Below are 20,031 nucleotides of genomic sequence, written 5' to 3'. Positions count from 1 at the left end.
TTTGAAAAATAGACTGGCCTCAGCAAGGATTAACAGAAATACCCTTCTGCTTTACTCATTAAAACCATGAGTGATGATCCATCATCAAGTAAAATGTACTTACATCTAGAAACATATGTATTTCCACTGGGTATACCATAAGTGGTCTTATGGAACATCCCATCTCTACAGTGAGCATCATATTGAAATTAGTAAATAGTGCAGGTTTCAGACAAAGTACCCCTAAGCAGGCAATAGCAGCCACAGACTGGGATCACATTATTGCAGTAAAAAAAAAAAAAATTCTGAAAACATAAATGAAAGGAAGTGATAAAACGTATTTCAGTCAAAAGCAAATGGATGAAGATACAGCCAGATCATGCAGATAATGAGAGATGAAGGTATTTGGAGAAGTCCACATTCCAACCTGAACAATCTTCTCCAATGGATGAGGAATGTGAGTAACCAAAGTCAAGGTGAAATGACAAATTTAATGAGAAGAAACACTGTAGAGATGGTGACCTTCCATGAATATCAAAAATATAGCAGCTTGAAGAGTTGACAAACCCAGCCAGTGAGTGTGACAGGGCATAGAGCATGGGAAATCAAAGGGTTCCAGGGAATAAAAAAGTTGGGATCATGAACTCCAAAATGAGGCAGTATGTGACACATAATGCTGTAAGGAGCAAACTGGTCCAAGAAGTTGATCAGGATGAGAATGGGAGTACAGGTGGAAGATGGAAGGTAAGGAAACATGTTTAAAGTCAAATCTACTTCACAGACTGCATATATCATAGGAAGGAATAACTGGTTGGGATGTGGGTAACATTAAAGGCATAAATATCTGATTAACAACATCCACAAAGAGAAAGAAATAGGTCATGAAGGTGAGATGATACATGAAACATTTATGAAAAGGTTCAAAAGGAGAACAACAAAGGGCATATAGGACCACAATGAGATCCAAACAGGTAGAACAAAGGAATGTGGGGGAAGTATGACTCAAAAGAAATGAAAATGGTGAAAAATGACATCAAAAGACAAAATCTTACAAAAGTAGGAGAAATAGGAGGTGTTTGATAAGGCAACGCAATAGTTAGACATGGTTGAAGTTTACAAGCCTTTATCAAACAACGAGGTGAAGAATTAAAAAAAAGATGAGTAACAGAAGGGTGGAAAGGACAGAAACCACACTGATGAAACCAAAGATGGTAGGTAGACTATTGCCTTTGGTAAATGGACATGGATGAAGGTCGAGTAGAATGGAAAGGATGCAATACATGTGTGGAGACAGTCCCTGAGCTAAAGCAATTGACCTGACAAAAGCTATGCATGAAGACAGAATGTGATGATGCCTGGATGAACAATGTCTGATCAAGACTAACAGAGAAAAAATTGAGAAAGAAGTGAGAGAAAACAAGGTTGTACAAGTAATGATCTGTGTGTTTTGAGTGTGTTTTCTTATAGTAAAGCCACATCAGGCTATCTGCTGAGCCCACCAAGAGGAATTGAACCCCTGATTTTAGTATTGTAAGTCCATAGATTTACTGCTGTACCAGCGGGAGCATAATGATCTGAGTAGTGGTAATCATGATTGTGGTGGCCAATACAAAGGACTAAACATGGAATAGTTTAGAACAGGAATAAAACTGTGGAGAGGAGTCAAATAGGAAGGTAAGTATAGATGTGAAGACCTCTCCAATCTTGACTGAACATATCCATCCCCAGAGTTAGTGGGAAAGAAGGGAAATTGTGAGGGGCCCTCAGCTAGAAATACACTCATCAAAATACCTACATATTGAGGTACCACTCCATGGAGAGAATCTTGTTGGGATAAGATAATTGATCTGCAACCACATTCAGGATGTCAAGAATATGGCAAGCTAAGACCACAATGTGGTTACTAATGGCCAAGAAAAGGAGATCCAGGATCTGAAAGCAGAGAGACCTGAAACTGTACACTATTGCTTGATAGTATAAGTCTTCACTGTGGAGTTGTTATGAGTGTACCATAACCACCGTTTCTTGCAAGAGAGGAAGGAAATGGGGCAAAGCTCAATGAATTACCATAAGCTCAAGAATGGTGACTTGGAGGAAAAACTAGAAATTTCCAGGGAGTCAAGGTAAGCATTCCAACCACCAAAAGATAAGTCTGTGAACAGATGTAAATCCAGATAAGGTAGAAGATTAAAACAAAATATCTATTTTCATGTGTAGAACTGGTTACATTTGTTGTATAATCTTTTTCCTTTTTAATGACTCTACCAGTTAAAAAATATATTAAGTAAAGATTGATAGAAATATGTTATGCCATACTGTCAAAGTTATTGAAAAAAATGTAAACAGTTGACAAATATCAATGCTATTGAAATCTACATCAGTATCCATATATCTTACAATATTTAAATTGTGTAGCCTAAAACATAGGTGTTTCCAATGTATTTTGTACCATGCAACAAGGCTATATTAGAATTATTCTTTATAATAGGGTTAAAAATGCATTAAATATACAATCAACATCCACATGTGCTAGTTATACAATAAAGTTGCTAATTTATACATGTAAATCAAAAAAGTCTCTTCCATATCATTTTCCTATTTTCTCAATCTTTGTTCCTTATCACACGTTTGTACTACCTATAATTCAGTGGCTACTGCTTTTAAGTGTTTATTTTATTTTGGCATGTTAAAAAATATATATATAAGTACGATTTAAATAACTTTAATGCTATTGTTCTTTTTCTTAACATTAAATATAAGTTTAGAATTTTTACAGCAGAAATGCTCAATACAGTAATATACTTAAATACATAGACATTTAGCATGCTGTTTAGCATTTGTATCTTGTTTTATAAAATGTATCTTAATTTACATAATTTTTTTATTCTCACATTATACTTTATCCCCAATGTTCACACTTAGTCCGGCAAAAAAGTTTGCATCGTGGCATCAAAAATAAATCCTTAACATCATACATAGTAAATAATTGGTTTAGAAAAACAAAATGATCTACATATTTTAAGCATTAGGAAACTAGAATCTAGTCCTAGAATTTTGTACAAGAAATCCACTACTGCTAAAACATTACAGCTTATATCACATTCTCGGCAAAAGTCATGAATACACATGAATAGTGAATTTTGAGTTCTTAATTCCAAATATCAGTGTTAATATCTTTATAAAAATGTATACTTTCAATATATGCTTCATTTCAGAAAATTAAAATAAATTTATCTACCAAAAAGAAATATGGAAAATAGTTAAAAAAACATGTATGATTTTATTTGTACTGTTTTGTATTTAAACAAAAGGTTAAACTATTTCATAACAATACTTAAACCTAGATGGCAGCACTATAATTAAATATCCTTTACTATTGTTAATCAATTATGTTTTGACTGAATTATTTATCATCATATAATGGATTACAAAATTTTATATTAAATATAAATGTTTTCATTATACTTAACTTGCCTAAATGTAACAAATCAGAAGTAACATCAACGTGCATTTAATTTATACTTTATAAATATATATAGCCTTTACAAAAACTATACAATGCTAATTGTGACATAACAGCTAGTTTTTCTTGAAAGGTACAACAAATAAAAAGAAAAGATAATGCAGCTATCAAAAATGAGTTGTTTGTTAACAACTTTTAATAAAAAAATAATATATATATCTTCAAAACTTCATCAGTTTGTTAAGTGGCATAAAACTGGGATTTGTTATATACTCTTCAAAACAAGAAACGCAAAAGGGATATTTTTGTTATTTTAAAGAGAAATATATGTAATAACGTTACAAGCTCAGAGTATGTGATGTTACACGTGTTAAGGCACTGATTGTCAAACCAAAATGACAATAAAAGTTGTGCACTTTGAAAACGGAGGAAAACATCGGATTTTTCCCCAAAACGCATGCGTGTCCAATAAATTTGTTTGAGAGATCTGCATGTGCAAAATCCCTATGAAAGTGACGGGTTCTCGGTTTCCATAGCTCAGTGTTAAGCCACCGACACGCAATACAGTTACGCCAAGACTGACTGAAGCACAACGCAACAACGCCATTGGTCGTAACCGTCCACGATCTGGCAGACCTCGTGTGACCACGCCCGCACAAAATCGCAACATCCGGTTACGTCATCTTCGGGATAGGACTACCACTACGACGTCTACTGCCTCAACCATACCAGGGCTGCGTAGGATTTCCGATCAGACCGTACGCAACCGTCTACGAGATGCAGGAATCCGACCTCGATGTCCAGTCAGAGGCATCATCCTCACCCAGCAACATCGTCATGCACGGCTGCAGTGGACTCGGGCACATCGGGTATGGCCTCATCGACGATGGAGGCATGTTTGGTTCAGCGATGAATCACGTTTTATGCTTCGTAGGCAGGATGGAAGGACCCGTGTTTACCGTCGCCGAGGTGAACGTTTGCTGCAAACTGTGTATAGGATGTTGACAGATTTGGTGGTGGCAGCGTCATGATGTGGGCTGCCATCGCCTACAATGCCAGAACAGACCTTTTGCACATTCGAGGGAATCTTACGGCTCAACGATACGTCGACGAGATTCTTAGGCCCCATGTGCAACCCATCATGGTGAACGTCAACGACGTTTTTCAACATGACAACGCCCGTCCTCACACAGACCGACTCACCACTGTCTTCTTGAGACACCACAACATCAACGTTCTTTCATGGCCCTCCAGATCACCAGATTTAAACCACATTGAACATCTTTGGGACGAGTTGGACCGACGTCTGCGACGGCGACAACCTCAACCACAGACTCTACCTGAGCTTGCAGCAGCTTTGCAGGCTGAGTGGACAGCCATTCCACAGGATGTGATTCGTCATCTCATCGCTTCCATGGGCAGGAGATGCCAAGCAGTTATTGATGCTCACGGGGCACATACTCGTTATTGACGTTAAGTGACGTTAAACTTCACCTAGTGAGCGTGAACTTCGCCTTTGCAGACTTTGGATGTTCAGCAGTAAATGTGCAAAGTTTCACACATGTCATACAGAACTACCCGGAATAAACTTGTTAACAATTTGTCTCATATTTTGCCTTTTGCGTTTCTTTTTTGAAGAGTATATTAGGTTATTAGATCCATGTGTTGAGTAAGCAGACTGACTAAAACATTAAAGATATTTACTAGTAGAAAGACACAATCCACAATAATAACAAGTGTCATATATAGATCCGTATATTTTTATATTCATACATTTGTACGAGGGCTGTTCAAAAAATACGGGACTGTTTGAATTGCGCGGTTCCAGTTTGTTCCAGGGGAATCCGCTTGGTGTCGCTAGGTTGGCACAGATCAGCTGATTACGACGCTATTTCCCGATTGCAGATATCTTGATTTGTGTATTAGCTACGCGGTTTTAAGTGAAGTGCGATTTTTTCGTTTGGCGGATTTCAGAATGAATGACCTGAAGGAGCAACGATTTGCTGTAAAATTTTGTGTTAAACTTGGAAAATCTGCGACTGAAACTTTTGCTATGCTTAACACGGCTTACGGTGATGTTGCTATGAAGCGTACGGCATGTTTCAAGTGGCATGAATGTTTTAAGGATGGTCGACAGTCCATTGAAGATGATGAGCGTCCTGGACGTCCTTCCACGTCAACTGACGACCCACACGTTGACAAAATCAACACCCTGGTGCGGGCAAATCGACGTCTGACTGTCAGGGAGCTTGCTGAAGAGTGTGGGATATCAGTTGGATCTTGTTACGAGATTTTGACCGAAAAATTGAAGATGCACCGCGTTGCTGCGAAATTTGTGCCACGCAGAACTCGTGAGTTTTTTGGCCAAACACTCGATCACTGTTCTTCTCCACCCCCCCTCCTCACCTGACCTTGCTCCTTGCGATTTTTTCTTGTTCCCCAAACTCAAAAGACCCTTGAAAGAAAGAAGATTTGAGACGATTCCCGAGATTAAGGCAAATGCGACGAAGGAGCTGGAGGACATTACAAAAGCAGCGTACCAGGACTGTTTCAACAAGTGGAAACACCGTTTGGATAAGTGTATGCGTTGGGGAGGAGAGTATTTTGAAGGGGTCCTAGACCTGTAACTTCTAAATAAAGTACATTTTGTTTTATGACGTCAGTCCGCGTATTTTTTGAACAGACCTCGTATGTGTATTAAGAATTTCTGGTGGAATTTAAGCATCAAATCTGTCAAAACATTTGGAAAATTATAAAATAAAATGAAATAAAAAAAACTAGTGAACATAATTTTTCACTAGTTTCTGTTTTATTCCATTTTCCAATTTTGCTTTTTTAAGTGAGGCTTTATTATGATTATCCATTATCTTACTGGTTATACAAATTCCTTCCTAATACACAGCATATTGTTTTATTCTGTTTGATCACGTGGTTATATGTGCATTAAAGAAAATTAGTAACACGTTCATCATACACTAAACATATCTTTGTATTTGATTATCATTTTTTACCATGTTTCATTTATTTGTGCTTGAAAAGTCTTCAGACTATTTCATAAGAATATTTAGTGCCAACCTTATTATCCTAAGACAGCAACCTGTAGGAGAAAACTGTCAGCCTATTATCTAAGAAAGTCAAAACAAATTTTTATTTCAAACACCAAATTACAGGGTTTGCTTCTTTAGGAGTGAAGAAATGTATATAATACTTATACTTCATAAATTTGTAAGCTTTTTATCTATAAGAATACTTTCAACTTTAAAATAACCCTGCATAAAACTATATTTAAACTACATCAAAATTTATAGTTTTAGTACTTTATCTATTCTTAATTTTAATATTGAGTATGATGATGCTACTAGAGAAGAATACAACAACATACTTACTGGCATAGTTTGGCTTCCGTGAAGAGCATTGATGGCAGTTTGTGCTTCTACATGAGAGCCAAATTTAACAAATGCACATCCTGATAGGGCAAAAAACACACTAACTTAAAAAATGTTTTTGTAGTTAGACAGTAGTTAAGGTATAACATACACTATAACATTATACATACTCTTCTAATGTTACATAAGTAAATGATGAAACTAAAACCATGTTGAAATTTTTGGCAAAGCTGGTGAACTATCTAGGAATTTAATAACTTTAATAAACAAAATTTAGGATAGGATGAAAATTGTTCAAATTTCAGGCATTTCTAAATTCAAAGACCTAGTGGTAAAAATTTGGTGACCTTAGTTGAATGTCTGCCAGTAACTTTTCTGAAAAGAAATAATTCTTTCTTGTGTACCTTAATAACTGATTGCCCCCGATGTTAATAACATATATTATTAAAAGCTAACATTAAAATAACAAAATTATTATAAAGTTAAATATTTTTACATATTGATAATAATCTAAGTACTAGAAAAGAACTGGAACTTGTGTGTATGTTTTTTAATGAATATAAAAGTTAAGAATCTTAAACTATAAACAATATCAACATTGAATATTCTAAGACTATGTACTCATTTGCAGTATATTCAGTAGGATTTTCTGCATTATAAATTATCCTTTCTTTAAATAAATGGAGCTACTAAAAATATACATTAGAAACATGTATGTTTACAAATTTAAAAGCTGTATCAACCATTCTGGGTCAGATATGAGATGTGTAACAGACTTAATAATGAGAATAGTCTACTGCAGTTGCTGTGTCATGAAGAGAGGAAAAACAATAAAAAATTAATTACTTTAAAATAACTCTTCCTGACTTCTAATTTCTAACACAATAGTTTTATAGAAACTATAAAATAGCATTAACAACCTGTCAATACATAGGTTTAATAAAAATTTAAGAATTATGGGATATTTTAAATATGAAAAAAACCAACAAAACTGGTATCTTTCTTGAGAAAGATATATTTCTTATTTTCCCTATCTACATTATCAATCATACACTGCATTTAATTAAGATTCTTTCTGTCAGAAATCAATGGAGCATGAAAATTCAAAAATGCAGTCTATTATTAGTCAAAATGAATGAATAGAAATTTCATTTAAAAAAAAAAAAAAAGCCAACAAGGAAAAACAAGTTATGATCTATAATGAAGCATTTGTCAATAACACATTTAGTAATTTGTACTTGAATTCATTTAAATTTTTTTTTCTTATTTCTAGCTAAATGATTCATTACAAACATTAATCAATGTTATATCTAAGCACAGAAAAAGTACAGTGTAATTCTTTTGTTTGTTTTTAAGAGAGCAAATTCTTTATTGAATTGGATGCCCAAAATAGTTCTGAACTTAGGTTTGATCAAACTCGGCATTTACTATCAATGACAACAAATCTTAAAAGTGAGGAAAAAGCAAAAACACAGAATATTAGAAATAAAACAAATGGTTATAATTACAATGAAAGATGCAAACAATGTTGGTAGTACTACTAGAATATACTTGTAATAACACATGAGTCTAATAAATCAATACACATAAAATCTTCAAAAAGAAATAAATCTTTTAAGGTGAGTCAAAGAATACATACAGTGTAAAAATACCATAAGCATCAATAATTAATCAATTAAACAAGTTACTGATGCCTGAGAGTAAATCAAAATATTTGCATTTTCATGTATTCATATCATTTAAGAAAAATTTATTACATTGTTAGAGAATGGTTGCTCAATTCTCAAGTGAATTCACTCAAAATCTTTACATAAGTTCTGTACACTTGTATATCTCAATAATAGTGCATTTCATACTATACCTATCTTTTAGATGTATTTAGTAAAACTTTTTTCAAGTAGAGTTTTACAACTGACAATATGACAAATAAGCAAAAATTTAAAGAAAATAATTTATTCATTTTAGTAATAACTTTACAAATAAAAACTGAATTGTTTTCTTGGCATTACTGATGTTTCAAAAGACACCACAATTTGAGATATTCTAAAAGCAACTTTATACTTAGCATTATCTATCACTTATCGTAATTTCATAATGTTCTAAAACAGTGGTTCCTAACCAAAGGTGCTCGCCTCCCTTGGGGATGCAAGATAGCATTCTAGGGGGTGTGAGATAATATTTGTTTTGGCCACCTTCACCTTTATTCTTAGATAAATAATTACTGTGAGGGGTGAAAAAACATATTAAAATTTTTTAGGGGTGTGGGGCATAAGAAAGGTTGGAAACCACTGTTCTAAAAACACGTAGGTCCAAGAAGTCTTGATAAAAATGAAATAGAAACCCTATAACCCAAGCACTTTTAAAAGATTGACCTTTCTCTTTCAGAGGCAAACTTGTCTTAATTTAAACTTGAAGTGATATGAAACAAGAAATAGTCATATAAAAACATTTGCAAAATATATATAGTTGCTCACCTTTACTCTGCCCATCAGGTCCACGTAAGATTGTGCATTCTTCTATCGTTCCATAAGGCTGAAATAACTGACGAACATCTTCTTCTGTTTGTTGTTTACTAAGCATACCCACAAACAGCTTACGGTCCTCTAAAATAATTATATTCTTTTGTATTTTATTTATAGTTTTTAAAAATTATATATTCTTTATTAAATTATGTACAACAATAACAAATATTTATTCTGTTTACTAAATTTTAAAAGGATGTGTAAACAAACTTTACCTATATATTTATCTTCATACCATACTGCTCCAAATAATCTAACACTTGTAAAAATTAACACTAAAAAAAAACAGATGTAAAACTGTTCTCTGTAATCAAGAATTTAAACATAAGGTACAGAAATATAATAAGTATTTTTCTAAATCTTAAACTTAATCTTCAACAAGATTATATTAACTGATGCAATGTTAAAAGGTTAGAAAAAGTAAAATTATACAACAATCAAGACACTTATCTTCCTGTGACTAAATTACAGTCACTGATTTTTACTGGAAGAACAGCTTACTTTCCAGCATTCTTCTACAATATACAAGCTCTACCCACATTCTATTTTATTCTAACCTTCTCTTATTGCATTCATTTTTACAAGCTTTATTTTCATTTACCATAAAGGATACTCTGGTCAGAAAATAACTGATAAATTAATTTCAAGGATATTGCATGAGTAAAGCATAATGATTACATGGTCAAAGGACCTTTGCAAAATATTACTACACTGTTGTCATATAACATAGCAAAACTAAGATTTTCCTTCTCTACAATCAATGACATGTTTATGCCTGACACTCCATATATAACTGGGAATAACTTATGACTCAAATACTACATATAGTTTTTCTTTTGAACTGACATATTTTATTAACCACAAATCACCATTTAGTTTTTATTTACTTCATTATCTGTAAGGTTTACATATTGCACTATATTGAATAATTTTTCATTTTTACCAAAATTTTGCAAAATGTAAGAAACTGACCAATAAAAACTGCATGAAATTATTCACTTCCAATGAAAAATATGCAAAAATCCCCAACAGCAATTATTAGAATTTAGTTTCATTTTTTTTATGGTTTTTATTTTAATAGGGATCCTGAACCGACAATGCAGAAAGTCATGCATTCATAAACAATTTTACAAAAAGTTTAGAAAAACTCATTTAAAAATTCATGACTGGGAGTGATTATATGTGGATCACACTTTATGCCTAACAGGTTCAAAAGAAATATATACTAATTAACATATGAATTATAAAGTTTACAACATTTTAATGACTACTTATTCCTCCTTGTTGTAATGCCTTTTAATTATTGATACCAATGTATTTTTATTAATTAATCCCCGCTAGTACAGCGGTTTGTCTCCGGATTTACAACGCTAAAATCAGGGGTTCGATTCCCCTCGGTGGGCTGAGCAGATAGCCTTTGTGGCTTTGCTAAAAGAAAAACACACACAAACACACACTTTATTAATTAAAATGTTTTTACAGCTCTAATAGTACAGTGTAATTAAATTATCATAAAATATTCACTTTTGTGGCCCGGCATGGCCAAGCTTGTATGGCGTGAGACTCGTAATCCGAGGGTCGCGGGTTCGTGCCCACATCGCGCCAGACATGCTCGCCCTCCCAGCCATGGGGGCGTTATAATGTGACGGTCAATCCCACTATTCGTTGGTAAAAGAGTAGCCCAAGAGTTGGCGGTGGGTGGTGATGACTAGCTGCCTTCCCTCTAGTCTTACACTACTAAATTAGGGACGGCTCGGTGCAGCGGGCTAACAACCTACTCACTTAAATACCTGTTGAAGAATCTGCAAGCGATTGCGGCCCTATGTTCCTTGATGGAATCTAATGGTGAATGATTGATGATTCACTTTTGTATTAATATTCTGTTAACAAGTGACTAAGAATGGGAGTTTACCTTCCTATTCCTAGTTCTCTTAATTCAAATATTTGTTTTCACACAATATTTTAATAATGATAAAAATTCAGTAAGACAAAGCTAAGACTTATTTGAATTTTAAATGAGTTGTTAATGTTGAATAAGTTTATTTTGAAATATGCATTGATAATTCTATAATATATTTAGGAAAATGTAAAAGGTATTGAAATATCTTGTGTGCAGTCTACTTTTAAAAGATGTTTTTTCAAAATAGGTTTGATGTTCTTACACTCACAATGCATATTTAACATATAAAACTTTGAATCATAAAAACTAAATCTCTTTTTATATAGTATCTGAGGTTCACTCAGAGTTAGATTAACTTTTAATTCAGACTGATGCTTGTAAAAACTTCAGCAACACCTGAAAGATTTATCTTTTCTATTTATTCAAATATCTAGACATTCTACAGTTTATATTCTTAAAGTTTTAGAAACTTGTCTAAAAAATACAATCCAATTGATAAAACGAATATTTAGAAAATTTACTACTTATGTTAAAAACTGATGTATTAGCATTTCATTCGCCTTTACTAAAAAAGAAAAAAAACCCTAAATCAGTTACTTATCTTACAGTATAAAATATATATACATCTATCCAGTACAGTAAGACATTATTGAAGGAAAAACAAAAAAGTTCAAATTCAAGACTTGTATACTTTGTGGTGAAGTTGATTTCAAATGAAAATATTACACTTTTATTGTACTTTTGATTAAAACATTAATTATTTATAAAGAGTTTCATTGTTTTGTAGTAATTGCTAAAAATTAATACATTTGGGAGAACGCAAGTACTAATAAAAATCAAATTTCTGTTTGAAGCATTTAATTTTTCAGGAGACAATGACTTCTGTTATCAAATTTTAAAACTTGAGCTAAAAAAAATTATGCTGTTCAGTTTTCCAGGTCTGGGACTGAAAAAAAGCACAGTCATGATCGAATTAAGACATGGTGCAAGCTTTCACCCACATTGTGAATTTCAGAGTGTGTATATGAAGGAGGCAAAATATAGAAACAAAACACATCACAGGTGCTAACATGTTTTGATTTTGGAAATAAAATTTCTTGAGAAGGCTGCGTAGCTGTAGTCTTATACAGCAGTAATATCCTACTATTTGTTTTATACTGTGTAAATAAATTGTGTGACATTATGTTGTTTTATTTTTCTGTCTACAAACACTAAAAGCAACAACAGCGATACAGCATGATTACTTACACTTTTTATTCTTTTTTGTTTTGAATTTCGCGCAAAGCTACTTGAGGGCTATCTGTGCTAGCCTTCCCTAATTTAACAGTGTTAGACTAAAGGGAAGGCAGCTAGTCATCACCACCCACCACCAACTCTTGGGCTACTCTTTTACCAACGAATAGTAGGATTGACCGTTACATTATAATGCCCCCACGGCTGAAAGGGCAAGCACGTTTGGTGCGACCGGGATTTGAACCCGCGACCCTCGGATTACGAATCGAATGCCTTAACACGCTTGGCCATGCCGGGCCAATTACTGAACCCTATAGATTTCTTTTTCTTTCTTTTTTTTTACAAATTAAACTAAGTTACAAATATATATATGTAAACACACAAAATATCTATATTTGCAAAAGTTCTAACCAGAACACAGATTTTTCCAAAATATTGCCAATTAAAAAATAAGAACAGACGTATATATTTACTAGCATAATTTCCCATTCCTAAATTTTAACTTTCCCTCGTTTCAGAATTCGCCACATGGTGTTTAATAAATAAATACAGCACCTCCCATCCCCACCCGAGGATGAAAGAGTGAGCATGTTTAGTGTGACAGAAATTCGAACCTATGACCCTCAGTTTACGAGTCGAGCATCCTAGCTGCTTGGCCATGCAAGGCCCACCTAAAATCAGTTCATATTATTTTGACTTAACAGTTATACATAAAACGCGAACAATCATGGTTGTACTTTCAGAAGTTTATTATTTCTTTCTAATCGAGAATATGTATTTAAACAAAATATCTCTGGCGTCTACAAGAAAAAAACTAGTAAAAAAATAAAAGTGAGATCATAGAATTGTAATTCGGTCAGATAGTTTGCCTAGTTATTAGTAATTCTTGCGGCCCGGCATGGTTAGGTGGTTAAAGCACTCGACTCGTAATCTTCGGGTCAAGGATTCGAATCCCCGCTGCATCAAACATGCTCGCCCTTTCAGCCGTGGGGGCGTTATAATGTGACGGTCAATCCCACTATTCGTTGGTAAAAGAGTAGCCCAAGAGTTGGCGGTGGGTGGTGATTACTAGCTGCCTTCCCTCTAGTCTTACACTGCTAAATTATGGACGGCTAGCACAGATAGCCCTCGAGTAGCTTTGTGCGAAATTAAAAAACAAACAAACAGTAATTAATGAAGACAGGAACTTTTTATGCTGAGATAAAGCAATGAAACTCTGTGCAGTAAAGATTTGTTTTACCTGTACTATAAAGAAGAGCCACGACTAATAATTTGGATTAAACTTTTTTTATTTAACTAGAATAATTACTAGATCAATCGCATTCTATCCAGTAAGTGTAGCATATGAGTATACATATATATACACTATTAGTTAATAAAAAACTAAAACCGTAGCCTGTACCAGGCATTTTGTTATTATGATATCTTTCACTTTTAGAACCCACATCGTTACAAGCACCTCTACATTTTTTTTTTTTTTTTAGCATTGTAAGTCCGTAAACTTACTGCTGACGTCTGAAATGTATAAAGAGCTGAGATAGTATATATAATTCATTATGTAATTGCGTTTTCCGAAAACTAAAATTAGCAACTGCCTTCTAAACATTTTCATGGGAAAAACTCAGGATCTAAACATATGCTAGTAATTAAAAGTTACATTATTTAAACGAATTCGGTTGATAATATGCTTATTTCTTAACTTAGATACAATCAACAAATATAATTAGCAATTTACCTTATAGTTAATGTTACAGTGACAGTGGGATAAAGTATAGGTAGTGATGGGCCTTACAATTTAATTTCTAGTGATACAGCAAGAAAATATAATTATTAATGGACTTTTTTATAACACAGTCACATCGGACTATCTGCTGAGTCTAGGAGAATCGAACCCCTGATTTTAGGGCTGTAAATGCGTAGATATACCACTGTACCAGCCTGGAACAGAAGTAAACTTTACAACTCTAACTTTAACGAAGCGGTGAGAAAACAGTGATGGATCTGATTTTTCACATGCCAGCGAGAAGGTGTCAACACATGCAGTCCGTGACTTTACAGTTCCAGTTTCAAAGACATGGTGAGAAGACAAGTAGTTAGTGATGGATCTTACAGTTCAAATTCAACAACTGCACCATTGCGAAAATATTTATATATTATTTTTTACTTTCTATATACTACTAATTCGTAAATGAACACTAATATAAAATAATATATCCAAACAAAGGAATTGCATAAAATTTAAAGCGTCTATTGCCCTATATTACATATGGAAAAATATGAAATAATATTATCATAACATAAATCAAAATGATCCAAAGTAATAGTAAAAAAAACAACCTTACAACATCAATAAAAAATTCAGAACATATCATACATGTATATTTCATACTGACAGTTACGCATACTGTTGGAAAATTAAGATGCCGGCTTGCATACTTTAGTGTGCATAAACGATAAAACTTTAACTTGAAATATTTCAGTACATTCCTCTTAGATTATAAACGCTGGATTTTTTTCTTAATTCAAACACACCAGCCTGGTTTATATCTTCAATGTATTTCATGTTTGTATAAAATCGAGAAAAGAATAGTAAAAACAACCGAAGAAAACTTTCAACGAGTAAAACTATTTCTACACTTCAAACACGTCTTGAAAATGACGATTTTGTTCAGGCTTAAGTTCATGTTTAGCTACTTTTGTTTTGTTTCAAAGCGTTTGAGTAAATCTACAACGGCAATCTGCTCACAGCCGCCTCTAGTCTTTCTTTCTCTCTCTCCGGATCGGGGTTTAAGTTAGTGGTGACCGGAAAGGGTTAGTTGCTATTTAGACTAGTTTTCAACTGTTATTTTGTTTGTTTAATTTTGTGCAAAGTGATATAAGGGCGGTACTAGCTATCCTGAATTTAGAAATGAGATGACTAGGTCACCAGAGGGACATCTTTTGAGCTTCTCTTGTCTGATCGACTGGAAATTTACTGTTACTCTTACAAAACAGAGTAAGTTTTTGTAATAACGAGCTGCTAATCATGAAACCTTAGATTTCCAGTTAGAGCACGCTCACTACCAGGCAACTTCTAGCCTATATAACATATAACCATTTTAAACGGTTCATACGTCAGATACACGATTTTATATAATTTGTGATTTATTTTATATCATTTTTTATGTTTACAACCTAGACCTTTCTTAATGTACATCTTTGATTTAAGAGTAAAATGTTTAGGCAGACACAAGTGAATAGATGCCAGTACTAGTGAGTGTAATTACTCTCAAACAAAATTCGACAGTCAAGGCGATGCTGTAAATTAAAAAAAAAACAAAAAACAAGTTGCAGCAGAATACATAGTAGGTTCCAATAGTAGCTGAACTGCTATAAATACAAGTAAGTTCCAGTAGAGGCAGCATAGTAAATACACAATAGGCTCCATAGAGTTAGGATTGTGAATGCACAGTAGTCTTCAGCACAGACAGTACTGAAAATACACAGTGCACTCCAGTAGAGGAAGTACTGAAAATACGTACGTAGTGAATTTCAGTACATGCAGTACTGAAAATGCATAGTAGGCTCCAGTGGAGGAAGTACTGTGAAGAGACAATAGGCTTCAGCTGAGGCAGAACTGTAAGTACATCATAAGCTCCACTAGGGCAGTAGTATAAATACTATATAAACCAAATTAGAGGCAGTACTATAAATATATTACAACAATACTCAGTTTTATCTGTTTTTAATTACTTACTTTCTAAATGAGTATGCGTGCACACACTTCATTTCAGCGGATATGATCAAATAGCAAATGTAAATATATCTTAGTAGGTAGTTTGTATAACAACGTATTAAAAGTTTATAAAAATGTCTAATGTTAGGTCGTAGAATGACATTATCCCTTTATTTATTTTTAGCATAAACTACGGTATAGTTTGGTCCTAACTAAGCTAAGGCAAAGAACGTCCACAAGTTACAATGTTATCTCTTTATTGAATATAGGCCGTATTTTAAAAAGGCTTAACTAATATTACGCTTTAGATAACTGGATTTATAGATTTCAGTGCCTACAATTAGAATTCGTTTTATTCTAGAAATCCTGTATTTAATTAAATGCTGTTGCAATAAAGATATTAATTTGACACAAAATGTTTTGCTGGTCTCTGCTAGTACTATATAATTCGAACTAGAATTAATACTTTAAAAGTATAAGCTGTATTAGGGCTAGCACTGTAAACGCTGAGTGAAGTAGAGGTAGCACTGTAAGTACAGAGTAAGACGCGCAGTGAAAATTGCATTAATCTAAGTATGTAAGATATATCGTAAACAATACTTACTGCAAGCATTTGTACAACCTACTTTTGAAACAGCACTGTAATAACATTGTAAACTACAATACAAATATCATCGTAACCATAGTGTCAGATATAATGGTCAGCAGTGTAATTTCAGTGTAAACTGTATTTTGAGATAGCTATAATATAATGCATAATTTGTTTTTGAAACAGCGCTGATAATCCATTAAAAGGTCAACCAGACGAAATACCGTATAAATTTTACTTACTAATTACAAGTTAACGAATTTACAATATTCAACGAAAAAACTGGACGGTAATTTGTAGCAGATTAAAGGTACATCGAAATATAACTGATTTACAGAAACACCGTACAGTATACAATTTTCGGAAAAACGCAAATTTACTAATCACTTTCGAGCTACACCGTGAATATCATGTAGTTGCATTTGATACAATTTTTTTAACAGCAATTAAAATTATATAAAAGAACATTTTAAATGCTGAGGAAGCTGAATTAAGGAAATAAAAATGGGGAGCGTCATAACAGAAACATATAATAGGAAAAAAATTTAAAAATTGTAGCTGCGTTTGTAATGACACTAATATTTTTATTTCTCTCTAGCCTTAAACTCATTCAGAGCTACATTTCAGTCAACACTGTATACGACGAATATTTGAGACAACGGTTTGCGTATGGTATATTTAAAAATACCGCAGATAATATCAAACTTATAATAAAATAACATTGTGCACCCTAAGGAACTTCCATTTGAAAACACTTCTGGGAAAAGCGGAGCTGGAACCGATCTAGGTGTGTTGTTGGAAATGGTGCAACTTCAACCCTACTACTAGCCAATAACCCAACCCACCCCGAATTCCTACGTATTTTTCTCGATTTTCGAACTTTTAGTGTAATTTTCGCTCGTTTCGTTTCACTGTATATCAAAATTATCAATATCTATGGTGCTACTTTAGACTGAGCGTGTCTTGTCGGTTAAAGTGCCGGACACTCTGCACCTGTGAATCCAATATATCTATCCTGTTACTAGACACACCAAAAAAAAAAAAAAAAGAGAGAAAGAGAGAGGGGGGGAATAATCGCATCTCACACTTTGAGGCTGTGAGCGCATTATAAGGGTAAAGTCAAATCTCATTATTATTATAGTAAGCACGATTAGTTTACACATTACTGATGATAAGGAATAGATTGAACATCACTAGATGAAAATAAAAATAAGTAGCCAGAATACACCTGGAACTATGTTTTTACATATCGCTATTGATTTTCTAGTGTTGTTGGTGCACACTATCAGCAGGCGTTTTTGTAATTTAAATATCTCAATAGGTCACCACAACCTTACAATACTACACAGTGTTTTCTTATATTACAACGTCTATATAATGGCTGAGTCATAAGTTATGGGAATATCTAGCTCTTCTTTCTTCTACTTCTTTTTTATTACATTATAACCTAAAAGCCAAAATAATGGTGTCGACTAATTTCACTGAGGTGACGTAGTTTCAAACGGAGTATCCGTTTTTATAAGTATTCTTAATAACTAGTAGTAATTTTTAAAAATCATAATTCTAGCGTAAATGACGTTATAATTGTCCATTGAAGTTATCTTTCTTACAGAAAGTATAAGTACAGGGTGAAACAAGAATTACCAGCCAATAAAATAGATAAATAATAAATATTACAGCTGGAACATTTTTGTAGTTAGAACTTGGTTATAAATACAACTTTCCTATGTATAGACATTAAAAACATACCAACACGTAAAGAAACATTTTTTTTTCAAAAGAGGCGAGAATTACTATATAACATCATATATAACAATCACAATTGAGTTTAATTTATCCTATCGTTATATATTAACATTCTACCGGAATATGTGCCTGTGCTATTAGGTAAGGATGATGCAAATATCATCTCTAATGTATTGTTTTTATTGTTTTTGAAGGCTTGATATTAGCCATCCATACCTTTACCTCATTTTATGAAAGTTTTTTCTTTACTTGTATTTTCTGTGTTTTTCGATATCCTAAAAATGGTATATTCTCCCCAAAAAGCACAAACAAAACATATGTTTCAAACGTGCAATAAAATTTAATAATCATGATTTTTTTGCTAAAGTTGTGGCCATTTAATAAGAGTACATGTCTACTTGTGGTCCTGTGTATTCCACTTTTATTCAGCATTTTTCGAGCTTCATTTGCATTTCAACGAGTACGCAGTTTTGTGCAAGGAGAGTTAAATTTTCACCTGCCAAACTATTATAAACTCTTAACTTTTTCTACTGGACTTTTCAGAGGGCGTTAGAGTCCTTGCTTAAAATAAGGAATCCCCTCACTCACCAGCTAAAATCTCTTGATCTGCCTGTGTAGAGTGTTTATACAGCTTTTAAAGATTAGTGTTAAGGAACGTAGGCGTTAACGAAACACTGACTACAAATATAAAACCTGTGATTCACTTCAAAAATAAAATATAAAAGAATAACATTTATGAATCGTTCTACATGCGTTACAGTTAGTCATAAATTCAGAAATCCGAGACTGGTATGTCATGCCAAAACATATTCCAAGTCGATTGTAGTTCGAACTAAAACGAGCATTATTGAGACAGTACAGTATTATTATAACTACTAGATAATTTAAGTTTTTAAATAAGCAAATAATAACTTAAGGTTATAGATCCCGTTTGAGACATAAAAACCATATTTTTTTTCAAGTTGAATGAAAATGTATATTAGACATGTCAAAGATAAGAATTTAGAATACCTTTTTCATAAAATTTAATCAATAATCTCTAGACAAATATTATTGCACCATTAAATAAAGTGTAAATATTTTACTCTTTTACCTTTGATATTAAATGTTTTCAAGATTTTTTTTCCTTTTAAATTTAGTATTAATCCATGTACATAAAAGCAAATATAATTTAGACTTTACCAAAAACTTCCTAAAAGATTTTGCAAGGAAACTTTATACCAATTACGTTTTTCGCTAAATATTGTGTATGTGATAGTTGTTGTTTTACGCAACACAAAACAGATACATCACATAACGTGTGAAAAGTGTGCTTTCAGTCTGATAACAAAAATACAAATATGAGAAACCACGTAAGCAACCAGTTAAGGACATGACGAAAATACCAGAATTAGACTCTGTATCAAGTGCTTTTAGGTTTAAAGCAAAATATATTCATATTACGTATCTAAGACATTTGGAAAGAAAAACTCAACAGCATTGACAGTGTTTTGCCTGA

At 33.1% G+C, this 20,031-nt stretch overlaps 1 protein-coding gene across 8 annotated transcripts in view; it reads right to left on the bottom strand.

Moving 5' to 3' along the window:
- The window catches only part of LOC143249165 (CUGBP Elav-like family member 4), a 489,962-nt gene that overhangs the window by 67,505 nt on the left and 402,426 nt on the right, over positions 1-20,031 (bottom strand). For all 8 annotated transcript variants that reach the window (XM_076498610.1, XM_076498609.1, XM_076498608.1 and 5 more), the window contains 2 exons: positions 9,303-9,431; positions 6,829-6,908 (listed from right to left, as the gene is read on the bottom strand). In XM_076498610.1, the coding sequence (XP_076354725.1) occupies positions 6,829-6,908; positions 9,303-9,431 (209 nt within the window). The remainder of the gene's footprint in view (positions 1-6,828; positions 6,909-9,302; positions 9,432-20,031) is intronic.

The sequence above is a fragment of the Tachypleus tridentatus genome, chromosome 4 (genome assembly GCF_004210375.1).
Source record: "Tachypleus tridentatus isolate NWPU-2018 chromosome 4, ASM421037v1, whole genome shotgun sequence".
Taxonomy (NCBI): Eukaryota; Metazoa; Arthropoda; class Merostomata; order Xiphosura; family Limulidae; genus Tachypleus; species Tachypleus tridentatus.
Note: the sequence above shows the minus strand (reverse complement) of the source record. Positions and strands in the feature narration are given on the sequence as shown.